We start from the raw sequence: 24755 nt of genomic DNA, 5'->3' as shown, positions 1-24755 counted from the left end.
CTCAACTGACACCACTGAAGTAGTAAACAGCGGTGGTTTGGGGTCAGTGAAATGCACGCTACAGGGCATTTGGCTCGGAGCTGTCAACTGATTTGTAACGGTTCATTGTGTCACTGTGATGCCATGTGCTTCTTGAATTGCTGCTGCAGATGCAGTATGATGCACCACCCCAGCTAGTACCCTGTGGCCGTCTGGAGTCCGGTCTTCTTGCAGCCGTACCTTCCTGTGACCACCGCTGTCATCAATTGTGTACAATTGCTACATTTCTGCCAAGTCTTTCTGCAATATCATCGAACGAACATCCAGCTTCTCGTAGCCCTATTACACAACTTCATTCAAACTCAGTGCTCTGTTGATAATGCATCTTCATCATCTTAAAAGCATTCTTCAATAACATCAATTCAGTATGTTCAATTTCAAAGGTGACTAACGCTCCTGACCATTACATTGTTTATTTAAAGCAAACCTGATTTGCAGCCAGGTGCTACTAGCACCACTCTTATGCAACTGATGCGAAATTTGAAGACACATCATCTTTCATATAAAAAAAAAAAACCACACACACACACACACACACACACACACACACACACACACACACACACACACATAAAAAACAAGAATGTTGGCACTACTTACACAAAATACATGATGCACCAAACACCAAAAGCAATGCAGGAAGGTGTATTTACTGTTAAAGTGATGCCAGTTACTTTGAATCTATATTGTCAACCACAGTATGTGCAAAGAATTTAGTGAAACCCAGAAATTTCAATTGAAGCATGTTATTAACATGCAAAATACAGGAAAAGGTGTGGCTTGCAACCTAATGCATATGAGTGAGAGCAATATAGTCATCAAATAAATGACACAAACTTTTAACATTTAATACAATCACATTTTACGTTAAAATTCATATGTGAACTGTTTTAAATATAAAATCAAAATTTGTAAACCAATAAAATGTAACATTCTAGATCACCCGTTGATAGTGGCTTGTTAATAAGGATGAAACACACGTAGCTCCAGCTGCAGCATGCAAAAAGACATGTTTTAATTGATACACATTGGATAGCTGCTGTTGAAAATGACTGCTACAAGAAACTTGTTAAACGTTAATGTATGTGAAGATCATGAATGTATTGCTTATTGTAATTTATAAATCTGCATTTCATTTCATTATTGTGTTCTCTGGTAACATGACTGAGTTTATACTATTTTATGTGGGAGACAAAACTCTACCATCTGGTGAGCAAGATGTATGAGACAGGCGAAATACCCTCAGACTTCAAGAAGAATATAATAATTCCAATCCCAAAGAAAGCAGGTGTTGACAGATGTGAAAATTACCGAACTATCGGTTTAATAAGTCACAGCTGCAAAATACTAACGCGAATTCTTTACAGACGAATGGAAAAACCGATAGAAGGCAACCTCGGGGAAGATCAATTTGGATTCCGTAGAAATGTTGGAATACGTGAGGGAATACTGACCCTACGACTTATCTTAGAAGAAAGATTAAGGAAAGACAAACCTACATTTCTAGCATTTGTAGACTTAGAGAAAGCTTTTGACAACATTGATTGGAATACTATCTTTCAAATTCTGAAGGTGGCAGGGGTAAAATACAGGAGCGAAAGGCTATGTACAATTTGTACAGAAAGCAGATGGCAGTTATAAGAGTTGAGGGGTATGAAAGGGAAGCAGTCGTTAGGAAGGGAGTGAGACAGGGTTGTAGCCTATCCCTGATGTTATTCAATCTGTATATTGAGCAAGCAATAAAGGAAACAAAAGAAAAGTTCGGAGTAGGTATTAAAATCCATTGAGAAGAAATAAAAACTTTGAGGTTTGCCAATGACATCGTAATTCTGTCAGAGACAGCAAAGACTTGGAAGAGCAATTGAACGGAATGGACAGTGTCTTGAAAAGAGGGTATAAGATGAACATCAACAAAAGCAAAACGAGGATAATGGAATGTAATCGAATTAAGTCAGGTGATGCTGAGGGAATTAGATTAGGAAATGAGACACTTAAAGTAGTAAAGGAGTTTTGATATTTTGGGGAGCAAAATAACTGATGATGGTCAAAGTAGAGAGGATATAAAATGTAGACTGGCAATGGGAAGGAAAGCGTTTCTGAAGAAGAAAAATTTGTTAACATCGAGTGTAGATTTAAATGTCAGGAAGTCGTTTCTGAAAGTATTTGTATGGAGTGTAGCCATTTATGGAAGCGAAACATGGACAATAAATAGTTTGGACAAGAAGAGAATAGAAGCTTTCAAAATGTGGTGCTACAGAAGAATGCTGAAGATTAGATGGGTAGATCACATAACTAATGAGGAGGTATTGAATAGAACTGGGGAGAAGTGGAGCTTGTGGCACAACTTGACTAGAAGAAGGGATCGGTCGGTAGGACATGTTCTGAGGCATCAAGGGATCACCAATTTAGTATTGGAGGGCAGTGTGGAGGGTAAAAATCATAGAGGGAGACCAAGAGATGAATACACTAAGCAGATTCAGAAGGATGTAGGCTGCAGTAGGTACTGGGAGATGAAGAAGCTTGCACAGGATAGAGTAGCATGGAGAGCTGCATCAAACCAGTCTCAGAACTGAAGACCACTGGGAGATGATCGTAAGTATCAAAACTGGTGAAAGTCTGAGCCACAACAAGACTCAAACCTGGACCCTTGCCTTTTGTGGGCAGTTCCCTTACCAATGGAGTAACCCAAGCATGACTCACCTTCACAGCTTCCCTTCTGCAGGTACATACCTTACACTTTCCAAACTCCACAGAAACTTTTTTCCGCTGGAGAGGAGCTTCTGTCAAATTTTTAAAGTATGAGTGAGTTACTGACAGATGGAAAGCTGTGAAGGCAGATTAAGAACCATGCCTATATTTCTCTGTTGGTATGATGGGTGCCTGCAAAAAGCAAGGGTCCATGTTCAAGTCACAGTCTAGGGCATAGTTTTTATCTGTCAGCGAATTTCAAAATAGTGCACATTCCACTGCAGAGTAAATATTCATGCTGATCAGGTTAAAGGTGTTTCTTAGTCTTGACTTGTAGTTGCAACTGTAATTGACGTAGAAACATTATGGTTTGTGATGTTGCCACTCAACCATGTAGCTGTATCACAGTAAACCCTAATGTGACAGGCATTTCAATAGCAAGGCCTGATTCTTTACAGAAAGCTTCAACTTGCCCCTGAGCTATTATTTGACTTTGCTTAGTGTGAACTGTGATGAGTGTTGGAATCAACTTTCCACTCGGTATTTCTTGCTGCCACATATATAGCATTTCAGAAGCTTCATATTAAATGATAGACATCACAGGCTACTTGGCAAGCAGTGGTAGAATGTCAAGTTTAGGAGCATGGTTTTACAGACAGGTAGCTGGAATTTCTCAAATTGTGAAATGGTACCACCAACTTCTGTGCATGCCTTACAGATGCAAAAGTAAAAATTCTTGCTGATTACACCATTGTGTCAGAGCTTCATAGCTCCCTGAGATTGAGAAGGCGTGTCTCTTAGAGACATGCAGTGAATGGGAAGGAAGTGATGTAACTTATGCAAAAAAAATACACTGATGATGCTAATGGCTTGAAAAACAACCTCACTTATGCCTACTTTTTATTTACCTGTGCTGGCAGAACATATTAAGCCTGGCCTCTATGACTGTAATATTGCCAGAACATGTCAAGCCTAGCCTCTATGACTGTAAAATATTACACTGTGTGTTCACTCATATGGATACTTAAAATTACAGCAGAATGGGCATGCCTCATATATTGCAATGTTTGGACGGTCTTTGGTAAATGTGGGAAAGTAATGGCACATGAAATTATTCAGTTCTGAGCCTAGCTTTCACTAAGGGAACGAAAAAGATTACGGAATAGATGCCTTAAACTGCAACCATAAATGTCTAAAAGGCTGTTAAACCATCAGTTTTCACATTATCATATGCACCAGTGAATCAGTCACCTGAAAATTTAGAAGCGAACATTGTATGTAAACTCAAACTATTAACAGTATATCTTGACATATTCCAGTTATATAAGTGTGGCAAATTCAAAGACAAGAATATATATACAAAAGGGCAAAACAATTTATGTAGTAAGAAAGTGTTTTCTAGTCATGCACATATAACAACTTGTTACCAGCATATCACACATTCGGAGAAACAACAGATAAGAGACTAATTCTTCCTATATACAGAGTTAGCAATTTCTTTCACCAATCCTTTCATGTAATTCCTAAAAACTGTTGTGGAAAAATTAACTAATGTGTCCAAAATGGCAAGTCGACCATCTTCACCCTGGAAAGAAAAGCAACTAGAAAGGGGTGGAAAACACAAAGCTTTAGAAAAACTTAATTCAATACACACTGTTGTGATTGCATTTAAGTCATTGATTTTTGTTTTCAGATGACTGGTTTCAGTCTTCTCAGAGATCATCTTTAGATCTTACATTACTTGATAATAGGAATGTATGATCTGAAGATTATGTCTTAGAAGATTAAAACTGGTCACTTGAAAATAAAAATTAACATTTTAAATGTTATGAAGATAGTGTGTACTGAAATGAGTTATTACATTATCAAGATCGCTGTTTTTCCTGTAACAGCATTCCAAAAGAATTTCTAGAAAAAACTGCCCAATATTACACCATTGGCACTGGGTGATGAGTAATATAATGACGACCCACCTTTGATATTACTGTAGTATTGCCCTCATTTACTGCATAGGAAAGACATTGGATGGCGTAATGTGTTGCCCTCTTAAAGTCCATTAGACTGCTGACTAATCTCCTGCGTAGATTCTGGAGTTACTGCTTAGTCCTCAGTAACCATTCTCTGCTGGAGATAAAAATACAAGCTGCTTTCCTGCACAGACAACATCATACACCTTTTTTAGTGATCAGTCTTCTGACTGGTTTGATGTGGCCTGCCACCCTCTTCATCTCAGAGTAACATCTGCAATCTATGTCCTCAGTTCCAGTATCCATCTTCCTCTACAGTTTTTAACCTCTACTGCTCCCTCTAGTACCATCGAAGTTATTCCCTGACATCCTAACAGAGATCCTCTCATCCTGTCCCTTCTTCTTGTCAGTGTTTTCCATGTATTCCTGTCCCCACTTATTCTGCACAGAACCTCATCATTCCTTATCTTATCAGTCCAACTAATTTTTAACATTTGTCTGTAGCACCACATCTCAAATGCTTCGATTCTATTCTGTTCCAGTTGAACTACAGCCCATGTTGCACTGCCATACAATGCTATGCTCCAAAATCATATTTCTCACCCTTGAGAAGGCCTGTGTTACTACTTACAACAGTTTCACAAAGAAGGCTTCAGGAGACAACTCCCCATATTTATATATTCCTTCCTTGCATTTTTTTATAGTATAGAAGTAGTGATACTTTGTCAGACAGAGAGAATGGTATTCTTATGTAGTCTAGACTCACATTCAGGAGGACAACAGTTCAAACCTGTTCCTGACCCTCCTGATTTAGGTTTTCCGTGATTTCCCTAAATCTCTTTAGGCAAATGCTGAGATATTTCCTTTGAAAGGGCACGGCCAACTTCCTTCCCCATCCTTCCCTAATCCAACAGGACTGATGACCTTGTTGTTTGGTCCCCTCCACCAAATCAACCAACCAACCAACCTACCTATCTACCTTCTGGAGTTGTGACTGTATTATTGTTATGTCTTCTAGAGCTATTAGTAATGTATTGTTCACAGTCTAATGCTAATTTTTGTGCACGACTTTGCTATTTTCATTCTTCCTTCAACCTTACACTGACTGCTGGTATGTGTCAACTGACAGTAAAGGGATTTGTGGGATGACAGCTACCATTGGATTTGGACTTTAGTTACAGAAAATAGTGTGAGTGAATTTTAATTGTTGATGTTGTCTTTTCAAACTATCTTTCTCTAATTGAGAACTTTTGTTGACATCTGTATAATGGCATTTAATGGCCTATCTATCTGGAATGTTTTGTGCAGTGAATGTTGTTATGTGACTAAAAGAACTGCAGATAACTTCCAGTATGCAGTGGAGTGTGCACTGACTTGAAACTTCCTGGCAGATGAAAAGCTGTGTACTGGACAGGGACTCAAATGTAGGATCTTTGCCTTTCTTGGGCAAGTGTTTTACCGACTCAGCTATCCAAGCAAAGCTTCACTTCTGTCAGAACCTCTTGTCCTAAGCTGAGTGCTGAAAAAACACAAGTTCAAATCTATCTTCAGGACTCTGACAAAAATCCGTCAAACTGAGACCAGTTATAGACGCAGCAGGTCTCAGAACACCACAGGTCTATAAGATACCTTGCAAGTGTGGCCAGTCTCATGTCGTGCAAGTAGTACACACTGTGGAACAGTACATGAAAGAGCATGAGAGGTTTAATTGCCTATACTATGCCAAGAAATCTGCTTTAGCTGAGCATGCTTTAGAAAATGGACACAAGATAAAATATGACAAAACGTCCATCGTAGTTCACACTAACAGCTTCTGGCATTGTGTAATTAAAGTTTCTATTGAAATAAAAATCGCTGATAACACTCTAAATAGAGACAGTAATCTGCAGGGTAAGCATGGTGTGGGATCCAGCAATAGCATAGTTTAAGTGGGCAATAGCATAGTTTAAGTGGGCAAACTGAATGCCGAGTCAACATATGTCCATATATGGTGACGCCACGAGCTTCGGAACAATGACCTAGCAGTTTGGTCCCTTCCCCCCCTCCTTAAACCAACCAACCACGAGCTTCAGTGACATCACAGTCAGCAGCTAGCGTATATAAAAAGGGAGTACCAGCAGCCCACTGGCAGTCATACTACTTGACAATGGCCAAGACGTGCTTGGCCAGCTCATGCAATTTTAATCACGCTACATAGCTGAAAACCCAAGAACTTTTAATCTGACATTTCATTTGAATCTACTGGTGTGTCAAAGCAATGCACTGAACAGGTCATTGAATGTTACGCAGTGGCAGTTGAGTTTGGTGAAACTACACTTTTAATTGCAGTTGTCTATAGCTCCCCTAACTCAGATTTCAGGACATTTATTCTCAAGCTAGAGAGAATTCTTAGTTATGTTTAGTGACCTCAGTATTAATTTTATAAATGACTATGCAATGAAAAGAATGTTGGAACACACACAAAGCCTTCTGATATGACAAATACGATTCCATTTCCGTTACGGTCACAATTAGAGCGAGGGGGAAAAGAACTGTTTATATGCATCTGTATGAGTCCTAATTTTTTGTGTCTTATCTTCACACTCCTTAGGTGCAATGTATATTGGTGGCAGTAGAATCAATCGACAGTCGGCTTCAAATGCTGGTTATCTAAATTTTCCGAATAGCATTCTTCAAAAAGAACTTCACCTTCCCTCCAGAAATTCCCATTTGAGTTCCTGAAGCATCTCCGTAACACTTACGTGTTGTCCGAAATACCAGTAACAAATCTAGCAGCCCACCTTTGATTTGCTTCGATGCTCTCCTTCAATTCAACCTGGTATGGATCCCAAACACTCGAGCAATATTCAAGAATAGGTCAAACCACTGTCCTATATGCGGTATTATTTACAGTTTATGGCTTGTAGAAAATAAATTGATGCTAAATCACAGTAAGGAACAGTTTTTATGGTTCCTAACTCATAGTTCAACTAAAACTGTCTTTCTTATTGCACAGAATGGGCCCATTATTAGTGAGTCAGAACAGTTCAGATTTAAAGGTATTCAGATAGATAGCAAACAGTCATCAAAGCCCATATTCTGGATCTTGTTCAACAATTGAATGCTGCTATAGTTAACATTACAACAGGATAATTAGTCTACTTTGCCTAGTTTCATTCACTTATGACATAGGACGTCATATTCTGGGGTAAGACTTCCCATTGAAAAGGATACTTTTGGCTCATAAATAGGCAGTTTGAGCAATATGTGCTGTAAATTTGCAAACCTCTTCTTGACTCCTGTTCAGGAGTCTTGGAATTCTGACACTGGCCACTCAATATTTAACTCCTGTTTATGTAATTTTTTGTTAACAGCATGAGCTTATTCCCCCAAATTAGCAGCTTTCACTCAGTTAATACAAGACAAAAATCCAATCTACATTTGGATCGCACCTCTTTGATTTGTATTGCAATAAGGTGTGCAACATTCTGCTGGATTCATTTTCCATGAGCTATCACAAATGTTAAATATCTTTGCAGTAACTGAAGGGTTTCTGTGCAGTTTCTGTCAAGAAGTTTGTGGAAAAAAAATTATCTAATTTCTGTGTTATATTGTTGATTATGTTAATATCTGGTCAGCAGTTTGTCATCTACATAGGATAGGATTCATGTTAATTGCATGCACTGACTTGTTTCATCACCATCCTCACACTCCTCAGATCATACAGAACTAGATGTGTAAATAAAAATTTAAAAAAACCTTTCACTGAAAGTTAATGTATGCTTCACACATACATCTTCTATAGATGCACAAGTTTGTACTAAATTTTACCTGTCAGTATTTTTGTTACTTTTTTAACCAAAAGTGCAACAACCTCTGTTTTCTCAGAATTTTCCATTTTTTGTAATTATACCATGGTGGGTCTTTTCCACCCATAAACCACTTAACGTGGCACACACTTCTCTACAGTGCACTTCTCGTTCAATTTAAACTTTGCACATATTTCTCTAAATGCAGCGTTGCTGCCTATGGATCACGGGGTTCCTCCGGGGACTGGGTGTTTGTGTTGTCCTCATCATTTCATCATCATCATCATCATCATCATCATCATCATCATCATCATTCATGACGGGCTAGATTGGTCTGTGTAAGAATTGGGACTTCGTATGGGCGCTGATGACCATGCAGTTGAGAGTCCCACAAACCCATCATCATCATCATCATCATCATCATCATCTATATGCAATGTACTGGAACTAAATTATTTCCATTCATTGTCTATGTAGGATCCTAACAATGGTTATCTGTTCTTTCCTCTCCTTCTTGATGGATTATCAGCTTGGGATACTATAATTGCTGTGAAATGACATTATCACCAGTCCCTGTATCCATACTGTCCACCTCCATAGCTGAGTGGTCATCATGGCTGACTGCCATGCAGAGGACCTGACTTCAACTCCTGGTACTGCCAGGGATTTTTCCTTAGTGGGAGGACAGGATTGGGGTGCACTCAACCTCATGATGCCAATTGAAGAGATACTTGACCAAATGGTAGTGACAGCAGGTCTGTTGAACCATCAATGTGTGGGACTGCAATGTGCTAACCCCCATCCCTCCATACCACATTCACGTTATGACATCGGCTGATGGCTGACACGGTGGTTGTTGGCCCGATTAGCAAATCTGTGGCCGAAACAGCTGTAGCCTTCTAGCAACAGCTTCACCTGCCTACACATATGTAACACATATCCCACACATCTATGTCTGTGTCTCTGTTGTTTTGCTGTGTGTGATGTAGGATAAGATTTTATATTTATCTGCATTGTGAATTTTAAAATTTTCCTGGCGAATGTTCAAACAAATTTCGGGATTGCAGCCAGTCATCATTTATTTCATCGTTTGGTATTTCAACCGGGCAGCTGCCAGTCATCTTCAAGTGAGTCATCAAAGACTAACTAAGACATACTCGATCTTTGAGTATTCCACAAATGCACCAAAATCAAGTTGACACATGGACCACACTTCCTGGCAGCAGTTCCATCACTGATGGAAATGCGAAACTCTGCTATCCTCTGCACTGCTGTTCATTGTGGCCATTGGTGCACTCTGTCATCTTTAATTAGGACAAATTGTGGAGATGATGGGGTTCCATGCACTGTCCAACAGGTAGCCACTACCACAATTCATCAGCTTTTTTGCCAGGCTTATTTCCCTGGATTATTTAATAATAGAGACCAAACAGACGTTCCTGTGGTCAGAATCGTAGTTCTGTCATACTCCATGGAATGTTCAGTGGAAATACAATGTTCGGCAATAGTGGACTTGCCTGGTTGCAAAAGACAAATGCAACATTAATGTTCAGTGCAGCATTCTTTCACAGTGAGTGTGGTCTGTCCTACGTAAGCCATACCACATTGACAAGATATTTTGTAAATTCCGACCTTCTGCAATAACAAGTTGTCCTTCACTGATCCCAAAGGTCTGCAATCTTAGATGGCGTATGGAAAATGACTTTCATCTGAAATTTACAGAGGATTAGTATGAGTGGCCTTAAAATATACTGAATGCCCAAGAGAGCCATCATTCTTTTGTCAAACAAAGACATCCAAGAAAGACAGATAACCGTCTTTCTCTATTTCCTTAGTGAACTGAATGTTGTTGCAAATGGAGTTGATGTGGTGAAGAAACTCCATCAATTTATCTTCTTCATGAGGCCACATTATGAAAGTCAGCTGAGTTACAGATGTGATATAGTGGTACTGAAGGCTGACAAATGTAATGCAACTGTTTTGTTATCTCATAGTGTGTTTCATGAAAAAATGTGTGGTCTGCTAAGTGACTGTACCTATAGGAGGATTGATAATGACCATACAGTATGTGTGCAGTGGAAAACTCCTGCACTACTGAATTCCTCCTCCGTACCTCAAGAGATCACCAAGATGTTAAGACCGCATGGTTGTGTATCTCGAAGACTGTATGGCCTTCCAAAAATTAATAAGGGAAGTGTTCTATTACATCCAGTAATGAGCAACATTGGAGCTCCTACATATGATTTAGCCACATGTTTTGCTTCTTTGCTGAGACCTTTGGTGGGCAAATGCTCACATCACATCTGTAACCCATTTGACTTTACCAATAGACTAGGGGCTCTACATCTAAGCAGTTCTGACTGTGTGGTTAGCTTTGATGTGGTATCACTTTTTACAAAGGTCCGTCCACAATTCTTTCACACTAGTTGGCAGAAAGTTTCAGGTGGACATCACTGCTTTTTTTCAGCTTGCTGTATCCTCAACCTATTTTATGTTCAACCAAGAATCAGACTGATGACATCACCATGGGCAGCCCTCTGTCTCCCTTGGTGGCCAAACTTCATATGGAGGATTTCGAGGAGAGAGAGCTTGAATCACCTGTCCTTAAACCAACTATGTTTTGGAAGTATGGGGAAAATACTTTCATAGGTTGGCCTCGTGGAGAAAATAAATTGATGGAATTTCTTCACCATTTCAACCAATTTACAACGTTCAATTCACTAACGAAATAGAGAAAGATAGTTGTGTGCCTTTCTTGGATGTCTCTGTTCAACAAAAGAGTGATGGCTCTCTAGGGCATTAAGTATATTGTATTGCCACTCATACTGACCTGCATTTGCAAGCATCAAGTTGTCATTACCCATCACAAACTATAAGCATGCTGAAAACACTTGTACACAGAGCTCAAACTGTCTCAGATCTAGATAGTTTGTCAAAAGAGCTCACACAACTAAAGACAGTGTTCAGAAAAAATTGATATTATATACAGCAGATTAACAGGCCACTGTCAGTTAAAACAAAAAATGGAGAAGTGGATAAAGATGAGAAAACCCTTGCAAAATCTTTAGCTTCTCTTCATTTTGTGGGTAGCACTTCATTTAAAATAGCTATACTCCTCTGTAAATTTCAGGTGAAAGTGATTTTGCATCCACCATCTAAGATTGCAGTGCAGACCTTTTGGGACCAGTGAAGGTCGGCTTGTTATTGCAGAAGGCTGGAATCTGCAAAACACCTTGTCAATGTTACATGGCTTACACAGTACAGACCACACCCATTGTGAAAGAAAGCTCCGTGAACATCAGTGTTGCATTTGCTTTTTGCAACCAAGCAAGTCCACTATTACCTAACATTGAATTTCCTCTGGACATTCAATGGAGTACGACAGAACTATGATTCTGACCACAGCAATGTGTTTTTGGGACTCCACTATTAAAGAATGTACAGAAATACACCTGGCAGAAAAGCTGATGAACTGTGATAATGATTACCAGTTGGACAGTGCATGGAACCCCATTATCTCCACAATTTGTTCTAATCAAAGGCAACAGAGTGCATTGTGCTGCCACCTACTGCCAGGTACTCCATATCAGTGACCTCAGCACTCATTAGACATTGTGAGAGTGCAGAATGGGGTGCTCCGCAGAACTCAAGGACTTCGAACGTGGTCAGGTGCTTGGGTGTTACTTGTGTCATACATCTGTACACGAGATTTCCACACTCCTAAACATCCCTAGTTCCACTGTTTCCGATGTGATAGTGAAGTGGAAATATGAAGGGACACGTACAGCACAAAAGCGTACAGGCTGACCTCGTTTGTTGACTGACAGAGACTGCTGACAATTAAAGAGGGCCATAATGTGTAATAGGCAGACATCTATCTAGACTATCACACAGAGATTACAAACTGCATCATCATCCACTGCAAGTACTATGACAGTTAGGTGGGAGGTGAGAAAACTTGGATTTCATGGTCGAGTGGCTGCTCATAAGCCACACATCACACCAGTAAATGCCACACGTCGCTCACTTGGTGTAAGGAGTGTAAACAGTGGAAAAACATTGTGTGGAGTGCCGAATCACGGTACACAATATGGCGATCCGATGGCAGGGTGTGGGTATGGAAAATGCCCGGTGACGCCATCTGCCAGCATGTGTAGTGCCAACAGCAAAATACGGAGGCGGTGGTGTTATGGTGTAGTCATGTTTTTCATGGAGGGGACTTGCACCAATTTTTGTTTTGCATGGCACTATCACAGCACAGGCCTACATTGATGTTTTAAGCACCTTTTTGCTTCCCACTGTTGAAGAGCAATTCGGGGATGGCGATTGCATCTTTCAACATGATCGAGCACCTGTTCATAATGCACAGCCTGTGGTGGAGTGGTTACACGACAATAACATCCCTGTAATGGACTGGAGTCCTCACCTGAATCCTATAAAACACCTTTGGGATGTTTTGGAACGCCGACTTCATGCCAGGCCTCACCGGCCGACATTGATACCTCTCTTCAGTGCAGCATTCCATGAAGAACTGGCTCCCAGTCCCCAAGAAACCTTCCAGCACCTGACTGAACGTATGCCTGCAAGAGTGGAAGCTGTCATCAAGGCTAATATTGAATTCCAGCATTACTGATGGAGGGCGCCACGAACTTGTAAGTAATTTTCAGTCAGGTGTCCAGAGACTTTTGATCACATTGTGTATGACACCCCCCTACATTAATGTGTGTATTTGGATGAAGTCCATTCAGTGGTTTAGGAGGAGCAGCACGGCCCTGGCCGGCACTGACTACTACTGCCATGCAGCAGTGCTGCTCTGTTGCTGTTGGAGTACTAGTTATTCTCTGTGTTGTACTGTCCCTGTTAATATATATCGATAAAACCAGTACTGCTCTAGACATTTTTGGGACTGCTCTGTTGAATGGGCACATTTCCACTTTAAAAAGCATACTTTTTGTTACAGGAAACAAACGGGCACTTTCCACTGATACTGGGCATTCAATGAAAGATGTGATGAGCAGTATTTGTTTGGATTTAGCCCAAATTAAATTACAAATATCTGCCAAGACACTAGAGAAATCGCACCTGGCAACTCGTAGGAGGGACAGCCCATATATAGACCAGCTTTTTCCCCAAGGCTTCTCCTGCATAAGCATCCGACACATCCGGGTACCGTTCTGCATACACCCTGCAGGCTTCAACTGCATTTCGTTGACACTCGCCATAGATGAGTATCATCTCCGCCTTTTCAGAGTTCGAATGCACCATGGTCACAGTTCCAACAACACTACACTATCACAGACGTCTGGTAACACGATGTACTACAGTTGGTCTGCGTGCAGAGACGAATGCAGAATAACAATAGCAGCAAGCCCTACATGCGGACACTGCGACAGCTAGACCAAACCACAACAGTGCACTAGAGCCACACTCGTAAACACGGTCGTCATCGTAAACATGTCCCTGCACATGCTGCTCGCCGACCGTGGCCCGTGTTTGTTACAACACGCAACTGAATGTTGGAGGTTTCAAGCGTCAACTTTAGGTTACAATATCTCCGGATGTAATTAACATTTTACAATGCAACAAACAGCACTGATTACGTATTTGTTTATATGTTCAGATGTGCTAACAAAGCTAACAGGGTTACATTTAAAAAAATGTAGGTTTGTGTTAAAAAACATACTTCCGTGCATTTTTGTATGGTTTGTATTAACCAATTACACTAGCACCTCTCCTCACGTTCAGTCTGTGGAATCGATTAGTCAGTATTTGATGTGGTTTACGAAATATATCCAGCGGTAATGTTAGGTGACTCACCCTGTATATCCGCATCCGGTGATGCCTGTGGACTGAGAATGACATGGTGGCCGATCGGTACTGTTGGACCTTCATGGCCTGTTCAGGGGACATTAGTTTAGTTTTAACTATTTCCGAAATGGAATGACCCATGCATCTAGCTCCAACTACCAATCGGCTTTCAAAGTTGCAGCCATAATCATTTCTGAAATCTTTTCAGTGATTAACCTGAGTGAAATGACAGCACATAAACATTCTTTGAACAACTGCAGTACAATCGTGTGATTGATAAAAAGTCCATATATTAATTTAAGTTCATCTAGGCAAGTTACTTGTGTCCACACAACATTGCAGTCAGTCACAGTTTCAGTCTCGATAGACATAGTATTACATCAACTGCAATGACCACAACCCATCCTATGATGTCAAATCTGTGTGGATGTTCCATGTCTTGTTAAATATTTCGGAGCTTTCTACTGTGTGTTTCAACTCTTTTTTTTTCTGAGTATAATTCTAGTGTAATATCTTTCTAGGAGGGATATAAATTCAAAGACTTCGTTACAAATATTTTGGTGATGTATTGTTAAAATGCCATTACTCAAAGTTTCTTTATTTTGTATGCGATCAATGCTCTCCCCATAGTGACTGGCGAGTGTTCAACAGAGGACCTCCAACTGTCACCTAGCTTAAAAAATTGCACTCATGTATTTTGCTACATGAGTAGCTGCTTCCTCTGTATAGTGTACCCCTGAAATATCAAGGGGAATACTAAGATTCTCCACCACAGAACAAAGGTCCACAAATCTGCAGCTAGGACCATCACTGAACTGACGGAGCTTGTGGTTAAGACCCTCCACTCAGCTTCAAACCAAAGGACACCAATCAGTTCTGGGTATGATACTGCAAATTGTAATGTCTGCTAGCAGCCTACGATCAAGGCCAGCAGTCACCACAATTTCCACCAGCCACCTATAGGATCTGAGGTTGGCCGTGGAGCCCGAGCAACAGACATCATTGGTGCTGACATGAGCCACAACCTGAAGATGGCTGCACCCTGCACCATCAGTAGCACCAGGCAGGGCCTCATCTACCTCAGATGAGGCTCCCCCATCAGATGTACTAAATCCCATTAGACTTCTTTCCAGACCTGGACACTGTTTTCCTGAGGGATTTTATAATGCATACTGGACATACTGACATCAAGCTCTGTAGCAGGAATGCATATGGGAAAGCAAAACTTAAGGATCCACAATTTACCTGATCCTAAGGTACTCCTAACTCCATATAAACTGCCCCCCCCCCTTTATATGGAAGGAGGTACTGAGCATGCTAATTTTTGTTATTCTTCAGCAGCCAACCTTGAATTTCAGCAGTTGAGACAGAGAGACAAACTAAAAATTTGCATATTAAAGTAGGTCTAATTATTCAGCAAAATGTAAATAAGAGTGATTTGCTTCTTTGTATAAGAGACCCATTCATGCTTTTTAACACCTCTGTGCAAAGTCCATACAGCATTAGCAAGGCACGCAACTGTAAAACATGAGCCCCATGGCTTGGACAGAATTTCCATGTTCCACATATTATCTTTTTATATCATTTGTTGTTTTTGGTAACATACAAAATGATTTAATTTCAGGAATAACGAAGCTAAGTGTAAAGCAGGGAGTATTTCATTTCTCTCATATGCTCCTGTTTTATTGTGTTTCAGGCTCGTGAAGCTTATCTGGATCTTTTGACTGAAGCATTATCCAAAAATCATTCGACATGCAAAATTGTAGATCCTCCTGAGGTTGAACTTACAAGATCGGATATTGAAACTTGTGCAATAGATATGGAATATGATATTTTTTCCAATTGCACTGTTGCTAGTCTTTATCGCCATTCAGTATCAAAAATGGTAGGTCAAAAATTATTTTTGCTAAAATTTTATGAGAGATTCTAAAAACAGAATTAAGTAGCTTTTTAATAAGTATTATATGTTTGATTGTTCTTTTATACATGGATACCATATTTGAAATTTTTTTTTAACTACGAAAAGTTGTTTATACTAATGCTGGTAATAAGCTCACAACTGCAGTTTCATTCCATCCAGCGTCAATGTTACTAAGGGAGGCTTAGCATTGGTCTCGCCAGCAGTTGAAGTTAAAAATGTATCTGCGGAGGTAGATGATTTCCGTTTAAAGGAACAGAGTAATGGTAATTTATGTAATGATGCAAAAGCTACTGGTATTGATACTTCGGAGGAAGAAATTTACGCGTTTCTAGTCATGAATGAAGGTGAAACGAAACATATTGATCAATGTGTGGATCTAAAACGTTTGTCAGAGTGTGAATGTGAGAAAGTATGTAAAATAGGATCGGGGGGTTAATCTGTATGGAAAGTGTGTAGAAGTGGCAGTGTGTGCTGATTTTTGTGCTGATTTTTGTCCTATCACAGTGGAAGGTAGCAAGTCTGGAAGCCCCAAAATTGTACAACAAGGTAGCGGCAATCTGTGTAATGCAGCGGTGGAGGATAAAGTTGTCTATGATTAATGTAAAGTTAATTTGTCAACAGAGAAAAGTAAGGTTTCTGATGCGAATTTTTGTAGTGATTTAAATGTTTTATAAGCAGATAAGGTTGCTGAGATGAATATTTATGGTGATGATGGCTTAGACATTCATGTATTATTTCAGGAAGATAAAGTGTTTAACACTGAATTGATCTGTAATTTTGTTGAAGCTGCAAGTGTTGATATTTTGGAAGGGCCAAACGGTAAAGTTGTGCATCCTGTGGGCAGTGAATCTGCAAAATGTGTGGAAGAACTAACAGAAAATTCAGAGAGGGCTGAAGTAAATAGTGTGGATGAGGATAGTTTGTGTAATGAAGTTCGTACAAATTGGTATATGGAGGAGGAGTGTGATTCTAGTGAGGCTGATTGGGGTTGGCATGGTAGAATGTAACGGTTGTTGCTGCCGCATGTGTGGAAACGAGAGAAGTTTAAAATTGCCAAGGATATATAGACAAAGGCCAGAAGTGAAAAGCTGTTCTAATTTGTAATTAGTAGCAGTAATTTTGGAGGGATAATTTATATGTTTTACTTGGGGTTTCATTAGTAATTTGTTAGTTTATTGTGGCACTGTACTTGTGCAAAAGGGGGAAGTTTAGACACTGAGTGTGTGTGGTGGTCAGTGACATCGTAGATTTAAGTAAAATATGTATTGATTTATGCTTTGTATAAGAGTGTGGCAAATAATTTAATTCAATTTGAAGGGTATTAAAATTACAATTGTATGTGCACGCATTTTTTGGTGCGTGAAGGTAGGCAGGCTTTATTAAAGTCACTTAACTAGAACTTGTGGGAATTTGAGCTTCCTGTGATTCAGTAGTTTGCCTTGTGACTTTGTTCCTAAAGTATTGTTTCCATTGGAGGGAATCTTCAGTAAGGATCCTGGTTGGTTTTGGGGAGTGGTTTGTTGGCAGGTTTCTACTTTTGGTTTTCGTTGTAGACAGATTTGTCACGATAAACGGTAGAACTCAGAATTCAGAGGCAGACACGCTTTCTGCGAGGCACTTGGCCAAATGACTGGTGTGAGTTGATCAATACTTCGTGCTAAAATCCATGTGAGCATGTGTAGTGCGGCGAAAAAAATTAGTGCATGAAGGAGCCTTAGCGCTGAGTGAGTAGCACAAGAAGTGCTTACAAAATCGCACATAAGTGAAAGTGCATTTAAAAATTTTATTTCTTGTCCAAAAAATTGATTATTTGTAACTGAAATTTATTTAATATGCCATTTTGTTCATAATTTGTGTTAGTTTAAGTTATTTCAAAATTCATGCTGCTCCCACACCACTACAAAAAATCTTTTAAACACTATTGGCCTCGTGTTTAATCATTTAATTCTGTTCTCTGAAATTTGTTTTATATGTACTTGCACGCACTAAAGAGTGCTACTTCTGAACATTCTGGCAAGCCAAAATAATGATAAGTGGAGGTGTGTGAGGTAACGGGCGAGTTGTGCCGCCCTGAAGGTATTAAATTCGGAGTTCGCATGGCCGCAGGGGCCGCTCGGCCAGCCGGGGCCCGGCAGCAAACACATGGTGCTGAACGTTAGCCGGACGAGTGGGGTAGCCCCAGTGCATGGTCCAGCTGCGTGGCTGGGAATTCCATTGTGACGCTGTGTCAATGAAGGAGACACGCTGGGAGTACCAAAGATGGTGGACTTTGTGAAACCTTAATGGCAGACATTTCACAGTTCATATAGAAATTAATAGTAGCCAGATGAATCATGATACCTCAAAAAGAAACATGTACATTACCATTATTTGCATGACGATTCTGGTAGTGTAATCAGATTTTCAATATATTTATTAGTTTAAAGCTTAGTATGTGACAAATTATACAAGTACCACCAGCAATGAATTTCCAAAATCTAAATGGTTCAGCCAATTCCGTTGATCTAAGTGTCTTTGGAAAGCTATTAGTGTAAACCTAAATTGGTATAAATTACAGGTGTGTAACTTAAATAGTGCATGAGTTATTGGCGGTCAAAGTGGCCACTTACTGTCGATCATGTCAGGCCATAAGTACTCCACAGTTAAACAAAGAAATGGTAGCAGCATGCTTATAAATATATTTATTCGTCTATATATTTGTTTATACCCGATATATACTATTCATGAAGAAATTAGTTAAATATTTACTGTGTTTTAGAAAGCACAGAGACATTAGGCTACTGGCCTATCTTTTGTTGCTATTCCTTAGGTATTTGTTTATTTAATTTGTTTATGTATTTAATAATGTGTATTAGAGTGTGTTTATTGTCCAGCCCATAGGAATATTTATTGAATTGCAAGTTATTTAAATGTAAATCCAGTATTTCGTATGTGTTTCAATATGTTTTGTGAGTGCACGTTGGCTTGGAGACATGGAGAGAGCGCTCAAGCCAATCACAGCGCTCGTTACTAAGAGAGACGTATGGAGATTGGGGAGGAGCATTGTTTCCGGCGAGGACACGGGGGAGTTCTGGAGAGTACGGCACAGGACCCGGGAAGTGCTGGATGCGACGGCACAACGGACGAGGAGATACTTGGAGTGTGGAGCGGTTTGCACGTGGTCGCGTGAGATAGAAATACTTCGGAGTGCGGACTTGTGAACTTGTGAGATTTCCAAGGTTTCTACAGTGAAGACATAGTGTGTATTTAGAAGTGAATATCTCGCGAGCTATGTTGTCGTTCATAACTAATTACGTGCAGTAGTAATCTATTGTTTCCCTGTTATTCAACTTATAGTTTATTTAATTGCTGGACCATCAACACCAATAAGTGTTTTGCAGAAATATACCACATTCTCAAAAGTACTTCTACTATCATACTCATCATTTAAAGTCATTAAGATAGTACCTGCAGATTTTATTTATTGCAATCTTTTACTTATAAATTTCTACCTTATATTCGCAATTGCCGAGTGATAGGAACCTTTGGCCATTCGATTCCTGTGTATATTCATATTGTATACTGTAGACTCGGCAGTATTTGTCTTGTAATGCGGCAACTACATATCCCAGCCCCTAGACAACGAAACCAGCCAAAACTTTAATATTTCAACTCTGAGTCTGAGGGTACGTAGTTGAGGGCCATCACCACATCAGCATTCATCATTTATTATTTGAAAGCCCATGAAATCTATTAAGGAGATTGGTGGGGAGATCCAGAAAGAGATAGGCTGCAAAGTGATGCTGCAGCCTATAGCACCATTCTACCACTTACGTCTGTTATGACCTTAATTGAGGGGCCCAGTGGAAAAGGGACACATGCCACCTGTGCAGTGATTTTGGTACAGGAAGACAGCCGATGCCATCTAGTATTGTAGGTGGGAACTTCTAGCACAGTGGCATGTGCCCATTCCTTTAAAGAGAGCATATTACATTTGCTGTTATTCAGGACTGACACATTCGCAGAGGCCCATATTGATTGTATCTCTGTGTCTCATGAGTTGATTTGTCTCAGTGGTTGATTTGGTTTCTGAAAGCCAATCAGAAAGCGTTTCTCGAATGTTGTTCATATGTTTCCAAGGTGGCGGCAATAGGTGTTGCTATTAATGTTACTCATGAAGAAAATGCAACAGTACGTAAAATATATATATATATATATATATATATATATATATATATATATATATATATATATATATATATATATATATATATGAAAGGAAGAGGCGAAGAAACAATGGACAATAATATAAATCCCAAAAAAAATGAGATTGTGCCCGAGAAAGTGTTTCGTAGTGCCAGTGATCCATGCTGCAAATACTCAACACTGAATGAAGAACTGGAGGAGGTGATATTTATTGAGTTTCATTGGTTGAGAGATTATAATAAGCAAAATGCTTATTTATTTGGATTAGTGCAACTTAATAAGTGCAAAAATGTGTGTCCAAAGAAGAGAAAGGTTCCAACAGTAAGCCAGAGGAAGATTCCTTCCAGGTATTTTATTTGTGACACTCCAGTTACTGAGGTTGAAGTGTGTAGGACTGCATTTTAAGCTGTTCATGCCATTTCTGTTAAACGTTTGAGGACTGTCCGTAGCAATGAAGAATGTGACACTGAGAGTCATGAATCTACAACATGTGTATCTGTACAAATGCCTTGACAGGATAGAGGATGCAAGCATTCTAAGAGACCACCTGCCATTGATAATGAGAGAAAAATAAGGTTAGAAATCACATCAAAATGTTTCTAAGGTACACATCACATTACAGTAAAATGCAGAATCTGAACAAGCCTAACAAAAACTCTGTTCACTCGATTGCTGGAATGTATTGTTTGTACTGTGAAGATCTTAAAAATACAGGTGAAGTTTCAGTTAAACAACATGTGTATGAAATCATTTTCAGTATGGGATATAACATTGGTTTTAAATTGCTGTTCAGTGATACATGTCGTATTAGTGATTCTGCTAAGGCATGTAATAACACTGAATCCACAGACATCAAACTACACCTTGAGAAAACTGAAGCTGCATATAGTGCTCTGAAAAGTGACTCTCATGAGTCAAAACAGGATGATAGTGATGCACTCGTTTTATGCATGGATTTACAAGAAGCATTGTCAACACCATATATTGCGACAGAAACAGTTTTTTTATAAGAGCCAAGTTTGGACATATAATTTCTGTATTCAGTATTCTTGTGATGAGAAGGCAGTGAAGTGTGTCTGGTCCAAGAATGTTGCATCTAGAGGGGCCGATGAAGTAGCTAGCTGCGTTTTAAAGGTTTTAGACACGGTGAAGGAAGAATGTCATCGAAGGCTCGTCATTTATTCTGATTCATGTGTTGAACAAGATAAAAACTAGATTATCCTAGGTCTGTGGTTATACGTCCTAGATAAAAAATGTTTAGATGTTGAGTACAAATTTCTCCTCCCTTGTCACGTGTTCCTGCCATGTGACAGGGATTTTGAAGTTATTGAGAAGCTGAAAAGAAAGACACAGGCTGTGTACAGTCCATCGAAATGGGTTGAACTTATAAGAAAGAGCAAGAAAAAGAACCCATTCATTGTAGTTGAAATGAAGAAAGATGACTTCATGTCTTTGTTGTCTATAATGAACAGCATCGTCAAACATAACATTACTATTGACAAGGAGCCTACAGACATCAGAAACACATTGGTGTTTAGATTAATGAGTGGTGAACATTCTGTATATATCAAATATTCACACAACCAAACTGAGAAACCTGTGCGAGTTAGTTTACAGAAGTGTCGACAATTTACGAAGCTTGCAGACTGCCTGTTAGCTCCTAAGTATCCAAATGGATGTCATATTAAGGCTGCAAGGTTCAAGGACTTCAAAGCTTGCTGCAATTTGTGCCTCCAATATATTCAAGTTTTTATCAATCATTGATAAGTGATGGTAATGACGATATAATGGAACAGTAAAACATTGATGAGGAGTTTGACTATTAATGACATGCTATGTAATGTGTCTACATGTCAAGGATTTCATTTTCTGTACTTTGAATTGCAACAATGTGGCCTAATATTTAATAGTATTTGCAAAACACCATCTTATTACTGTAACAACTTTTGGTATTACAGCAGGAGTTCACATTACTACACAAAATCGTATTTCCTTAATTCCCATTTCCTGACACAACATACTCTGGTGGCAAGTGCCCCTTTTCCACTGGGCCCCTCAATTGAGTGTGCTTTGAATGTTCAGTGGTTATTCTCACTATTAGGCATCTATACAGGTGGCTAAATTGTACTCGTAGTACTCCTTATGGATGACACAAAAGAGGAGTTGCGAATGTTGTGTAGATACATCCTTCCCGCTTGTTTTCAAACTTAATTCAACCTGTTCCCGTGAGTGGCGCTGTCACAGCATGTCTTAAAGATGGCTGCTACACTTGACGTTCATCAGAAGCAGCGTGCTGTCATAGAATTCCTGTGCTGTGAAAACGAGACAGTGGGAAACATCCACAAGAGGTTGGAAAAGGTGTATGGAGATGCTGCTGTCGATCGCAGTGCAGTTAGTCAGTGGGCAAGCAGGTTACGTGATGAAAGCGGGCACGGCAGTATTGAGGATTGTCCACACAGTGGCAGGCCTCGTACTGCACATACTCCAGACAATGTGCAGAGAGTTAATGAATTGGTGACTGCTGACAGACGCACACACTGAATGAATTGTCACGCAACGTTGGGATAGGGGAAGGAAGTGTTTGCAGAATACTGAAATTGTTGGCGTTAAAAAAGGTTTGTGCCAGGTGGGTTCCCAGGATGTTGACAGTGGTTCACGAAGAAAAAAGAAAAACGGTATGCAGCGAATTTTTGGAACAGTGCGAGAATGGTGGAGATGAATTTCTTGGAAGAATTGTGACAGGTGATGAAACATGGCTCCATCATTTTTCACCAGAGACGAAGAGGCAGTCAATGGAGTGGCATCATGCAAATTCACCCAAGGAAACAAATTCGAAACCACACCTTCTGCTGGAAAAGTTACGGCTACGGTGTTTTTTGAATCCGAAGGACTCTTGCTTGTCGATACTATGCCAAGTGGAACCACCATAAATTCTGATGCATATGTGACGACACTGAAGAAACTTTCAAACATGTAGAATAAAATACGGATTTTAAAACAAATAGTGTGCATTTCTTTTGGAGTGACCTTCGTGATATACTGCACTGGATAATTAATTAAGCAATTAATAATTTTTCTTTAAAAATAACAAACTTTAATAAATTAACAGTCCTAAGTACTTGCTCTCTCCTGCTCAAATTTTCATGTTGTCATTCGTGAATTCTTCTACTGAATAGCAACATTTCTGCACTAGTTTCTCATATAAGATTTTTTTCAGTGTATCAAAATTTATGCGGAGCAGTTCTCTTCCTTCCACTTTGTTACAAATTTTCATACCTATATAATGTGGAGTTTGAGCATAAAGTTTTAAACGGTGGGTGGGCAGCATAAAATTATTTTGATTTCTGGTGTTATAATCATGTTGAAAATGATTTGCTACAAATAAATCACAGTTACTGTGTACAAAGATAATCAACTCACATACGTATAGTGAGGGAACACTTAATATACCCAGATTGTTTAGGAGTGGGCAACACTATTTTCTATGCCCTACATTGTGCATATTTCTAATGATGCTTTTCTGAAGTTTCAATAATTGACACAGGTTTTGAGTTACCCCAAAATACAACTCAATACCTTATTACTGACTCAAGGTAGCTGTGGTATACTACTTTTCTTATGCCCATACTGGTAGCATTGTACAATATCCTCATTGCAAATGCTGAACTATTTAATTTATTTGCAAGGTTCTGTCTATGTGAGCCCCATGATAGATTTTTGTCCAGTTGTATTCCTGTAAGCCCCAGGATAGATTTTTATCCAGTTGCATTCCTAGGAATTTCACACAACTAGCTTCCTGAAAATCCTGGTTTCTGTGACTGACCTGAATATCATTCAATTTTGCTTGTTTTGTTTTAAACTGCATTAACTGAGTCTTTTCCATGTTTAATTTTAACCCATATAAATCAAACCAGGTACCTAATTTTGCTAGCGTATTTAATACAATTATTTAATACAATTTGGGTAATGGTCAGTACTGTTACTTTCAATGATTAAGATGTGCCATCTGCAAATAAAATTGAATGACACTCAATATTAGGTGGTAGATCATTTAAAAAAAAAAAGGGGGGGGGGGGACCTAGGACAGAACCTTGGGGTACTCCATGTGAAATAGTTTTCCATTTTGAACTATATGGTCCTCTCTTTGATGATATAATCACTTTTTGTCTTTGGTTGGTTAGATAGGACTTAATCCATTCTAATACCATGTTACTAATTCCATAATTTTCCAGTTTACAGTGTAGCAAGGAGTGGTTCACACTATCAAAGGCATTTGATAGGTCACAAAAAAAATCCTATGGCATGCAGTGATTTGCCTAGAGAGCAGCTAATTTTATCTACAAACTGGTTTATAGCAGA

The 24755-nt window shown here is 39.4% G+C and overlaps 1 protein-coding gene across 1 annotated transcript in view; it reads left to right on the top strand.

Annotated features, from left to right (window-relative positions):
• LOC126248868 (uncharacterized) overlaps positions 1 to 24755 on the top strand; it is a 309564-nt gene that overhangs the window by 266785 nt on the left and 18024 nt on the right. The window contains exon 11 of the mRNA XM_049950312.1: positions 15987 to 16175. Coding sequence (XP_049806269.1) covers positions 15987 to 16175 — 189 coding nt within the window. The remainder of the gene's footprint in view (positions 1 to 15986; positions 16176 to 24755) is intronic.

The sequence above is a fragment of the Schistocerca nitens genome, chromosome 3 (assembly GCF_023898315.1).
Source record: "Schistocerca nitens isolate TAMUIC-IGC-003100 chromosome 3, iqSchNite1.1, whole genome shotgun sequence".
Classification (NCBI taxonomy): domain Eukaryota; kingdom Metazoa; phylum Arthropoda; class Insecta; order Orthoptera; family Acrididae; genus Schistocerca; species Schistocerca nitens.
This window is presented reverse-complemented; position numbering and strand designations above follow the sequence as displayed.